Source organism: Somniosus microcephalus, chromosome 4 (assembly GCF_052327205.1).
Source record: "Somniosus microcephalus isolate GS21.2 chromosome 4, FLI_Smic_1.0, whole genome shotgun sequence".
Taxonomy (NCBI): domain Eukaryota; kingdom Metazoa; phylum Chordata; class Chondrichthyes; order Squaliformes; family Somniosidae; genus Somniosus; species Somniosus microcephalus.
In genome coordinates, this window is record NC_140990.1 from 79,927,887 (window position 1) to 79,932,052 (window position 4,166).

The window sequence follows — 4,166 nt, forward strand, 5'->3', positions numbered from 1 at the left end:
AGAAGCATGGGTTAATAAGGGGCAACCAGTATGGATTTGTTAAAGGTAAATCATGTCTGACTAAACTGATTGAGTTCTTTGATGAAGTAACAGAGGGTTGATGAAGGTAGTGCAGCAGATGTTGTATATATGGACTTTCAAAAGGCATTTGATAAAGTACCACATAAGAGACTTACTCGGAAAATAGAAGTGCAGGGAATTAAAGGGCTGATGGTAATTTGGGTATATAATTGGCTAAGGGAGAGGAGACAGTGAGCAGTGCTGAGGGATGATTTTCTGACTGGAGGGAAATATGCAGTGGGTTCCCCCAGGGGTCGGGATTAGGACCACTGCTTTTCTTGTTATATATAAATGACCTGGACTTGGGTATAGGTGTACAATTTTGAAGTTTACGGATGATACAAAACATGGCAACGTAGTAAATAGTGAGCATAGTAGTAGCAGACTTCAGGAGGACAGAGACAGGCTGTGAAATGAGCAGACACAAGGCAGATGAAATTAAATGAGGATAAGTGTGAAGTGATGCTCTTTGGGAGAAACAACAGGGAGAGGCCGTATAATCTAAATGGGACTATTTTGAGGGGGCGCAAGAGCAGAGGGTCCTGGGGGTCCACATTCACAAATCTTTGAAAGTGCCACGGCAACTTGGTGAGGCGGTTCAGAAAGCGTATGGATACTTGGCTTTGTAAATAGGGCCATTGAATACAAAAACAAGGAAGTTACACTAAACCTTTACAAATCACTAATTAGGAACATAGGACAGGAGGAGGCCATTCAGCCCCTCGAGCCTGTTCCCCCATTCAATGAGATCATGGCTGATCTGTGATCTAACTCCATACACCCGCCTTTGGCCCATATCCCTTAATAACTTTGGGTAACAAAAACCTATCAATCTCAGATTTAAAATTAACAATTGATCTCGCATCAATTGCCGTTTGCGGAAGAGAGTTCCAAACTTCTACCACCCTTTGTGTGTAGAAGTGTTTCCTAATTTCACTCCTGAAAGGTCTGGCTCTAATTTTTAGGCTATGCCCCTAGTCCTAGAATCCCCAACCAGCGGAAATAGTTTCTCTCTATCTACCCTATCTGTTCCCCTTAATATCCTGAAAACTTCGATCAGATCACACCTTAACATTCTAAATTCCAGGGAATACAACCCTAATTTGTGTAATCTCTCCTCGTAACTTAACCCTTGAAGTCCGGGTATCATTCTGGTAAACCTACGCTGCACTCCCTCCAAGGCCAATATATCCTTCCTAAGGTGTGGTGCCCAGAACTGCTCACAGTACTCCAGGTGTGGTCTAACCAGGGTTTTGTACAGCTGCAGGGTTTTGGCCTCAGCTGGAGTCTTGTGTACAGTTCTGGGCACCACACTTTAGGAAGGATGTCAAGGCCTTGGAGAGGGTACAGAGGAGGTTGACCAGGATGGTACCAGGGATGAGGGACTTCAGTTATGTGGAGAGATTGGAGAAGCTGGGATTGTTCCCCTTGGAGCAGAGAAGGTTAAGAGGAGACCTAATAGAGGTGTTCAAAATGATGAGGGGTTTTGATCGAGCAAGTAGGGGGAAACTGTTCACTCTGGCAAGTGGGTCAGTAATCAAAGGTCACAGATTTAAAATAGTTGCTAAAAGAACTAGAGGGGAAATGAGGAGCATTGTTTTCACACAGAGGGTTGTTAAGATCTGGAACGCACCATCTGAAAGGATGCTGGAATCAGGTTCCACAGGAACTTTCAAACGGTAATTGGACATGTACTTGAAGAGGACTAGTTTGCAGAGTTCTGGGGATAAAGCTGGGGTTTGGGACTAAATTGGACAGATCTTTCAAAGAGCCGGCAGAGACATGATGGGCCGAATCACCTCCTTCTGTGCTGTTAGATTCTATGATCAGTGTGAACACGCTGGTGTCTCTTAAAGATGTTAGAGCTTTTAAAGCTCTTCCCACAGTCAGAACATTTAAAGGGTCTCGCGTCAGTGTGAACAAGCTGGTGTGTCAGCAGGTTGGATGACTGAGTGAATCCCTTCCCGCACTCGGAGCAGGTGAACGGCCTCGCCCCAGTGTGAACTCGCTGGTGTTGCTTGAGTTCCCCGGAGCTTTTAAAACTCTTCCCACACTCAGAACATTTAAAGGGTCTCTCATCAGTGTGAACTCGCTGGTGTCCCTTCAGCTCCCCGGGGCTTTTAAAGCTCTTCCCACAGTCAGAACAGTTAAACGGTCTCTCGTCAGTGTGAACAAGCTGGTGTGTCTGCAGGTTGGATGACTGAGTGAATCCCTTCCCACACATGAAGCAGGTGAATGGTCTCTCCCCAGTGTGAACTCGCTGGTGTTGCTTGAGCTCCTGGGGGATCTTAAAGCCCTTCCCACACTCAGAACATTTAAAGGGTCTCTCATCAGTGTGAACTCGCTGGTGTCCCTTCAGATCCTGGGGGCTTTTAAAGCTCTTCCCACAGTCAGAACACTGAAATGGTCTCTCCCCAGTGTGAACTCGCTGGTGTCCCTTCAGCTCCCCGGAGCTTTTAAAGCTCTTCCCACAGTCAGAACATTTAAAGGGTCTCTCGTCAGTGTGGACAAGCTGGTGTGTCAGCAGGGTGGTGGACTGAGTGAATCCCTTCCCACATTCAGAGCAGATGAACTGTCTCTCCCCAGTGTGAACTCGCTGGTGTTGCGTGAGCTCCCAGGGGATTTTAAAACTCTTCCCACACTCAGAACATTTAAAGGGTCTTTCGTTAGTGTGAACTCGCTGATGTTGCTTCAGATACTGGGGGCTTTTAAAGCTCTTACCACACTTAGGACACTGAAATGGTCTCTCATCAGTGTGAACTCGCTGGTGTACCTTCAGCTCCCCGGGGCTTTTAAAGCTCATCCCACAGTCAGAACATTTAAACGGCCTCTCCCCAGTGTGAACAAGCTGGTGATGCTTCAGATCCCCGGGGCTTTTAAAGCTCTTAGCACAGTCAGGACAGTTAAACGGCCTCTCGTCAGTGTGAACTCGCTGGTGTCGCTTCAGTTCCCCGGGGCATTTAAAGCTCTTTCCACAGTTAGGACACTGAAATGGTCTCGCGTCAGTGTGAACTAGCAGGTGTGCCTGCAGGTTGGATGACTGAGTGAATCCCTTCCCACACACAAAGCAGGTGAACGGTCTCTCTCCAGTGTGAACTCGCTGGTGTTGCTTGAGCTCCTGGGGGATCTTAAAGCTCTTCCCACACTCAGAACATTTAAAGGGTCTTTCATCAGTGTGAACTCGCTGGTGTCCCTTCAGTTCCCCGGGGCTTTTAAAGCTCTTCCCACAGTCAGAACACTGAAATGGTCTCTCCCCAGTGTGAACTCGCTGGTGTGTTTGCAGCTGGGATGAACAAACAAATCCCTTGCCACACACGGAGCAGGTGAACAGACTGTCCCTGGTGCGACTGCGCCGTTGAACTTCCAATGTAGACGGGGAACTGAATCCCTTCCCGCCATCCCCACCTTTACCCGGTTTCTCCCCGGTGTGACAGTGCATGTGTCTCGCCAGGACAGGCGATCGGCTGAATCCGCGTCCACACACTGAACACGTGTGCAGTTTGTCATCGCTGCGATCGCTGCTTTCTCCTTCCATGTGCAAAGGCCGATGATATTCAGGTCCTGATGAATCGAGCGACTCTGTCAGATCTTGACGTGATGTTTGGTCTGAGCTTCCTGCCTATAACTGCTCCACTTCTATAACCCTGTAAATTGAGATCAGAAAAGGATCAGAGGCAAACTGTTGTTTAACTTTCCCCTTTCTGACCCTAGGGGCAGTGAAGTTGATTTTCTGGCTCCAGCTGCTGCACAGGTTGGTTGAAAGGATCAGCAGTAATGGCGGCTGTAATACCCACAAGCCCCGGCGCTGCAGAAAGCGCTCTGTTGACGCTGAGTCCCGCACATCTGCTCATGGCCCCCGCGCTCTCCCTCCTCCTCCACAATCGCCTGTCCCGTTCGGTCCACAACGCGCATGCTCAGCGCACAAAACCCCTGCGGCTGGAACATCAGGTGCGCATGCAGAGCCGCAACATCTGGTATGCGTGCACGGCTCAGGTGGGGGCGAGTCGGTGTTTTGGCTCAGCCGCCAGGGAGGTGCGCATGCACAGGATGACCCAACATTCTTCCTGTCAGCAATCACTCCCTCGTTTCTTTAATAAAAACAGAAA

The 4,166-nt window shown here is 48.7% G+C and overlaps 1 protein-coding gene across 1 annotated transcript; it reads right to left on the reverse strand.

The window, feature by feature from the left end:
- Window positions 1-1,298: 1,298 nt before the first annotated feature.
- On the reverse strand, window positions 1,299-3,684 carry LOC147119327 (uncharacterized). The gene has a single exon (XM_085984969.1). The coding sequence runs from the start codon at window positions 3,593-3,595 to the stop codon at window positions 1,874-1,876; it is 1,722 nt and encodes a 573-aa protein (XP_085841095.1). The 5' UTR covers window positions 3,596-3,684; the 3' UTR covers window positions 1,299-1,873.
- Window positions 3,685-4,166: the final 482 nt, after the last annotated feature.

Bases quoted from the DNA above. Each gene is read 5' to 3' on its own strand.
- LOC147119327 (XM_085984969.1), bottom strand. From the start codon at position 3,595: ATGGAAGGAGAAAGCAGCGATCGCAGCGATGACAAACTGCACACGTGT.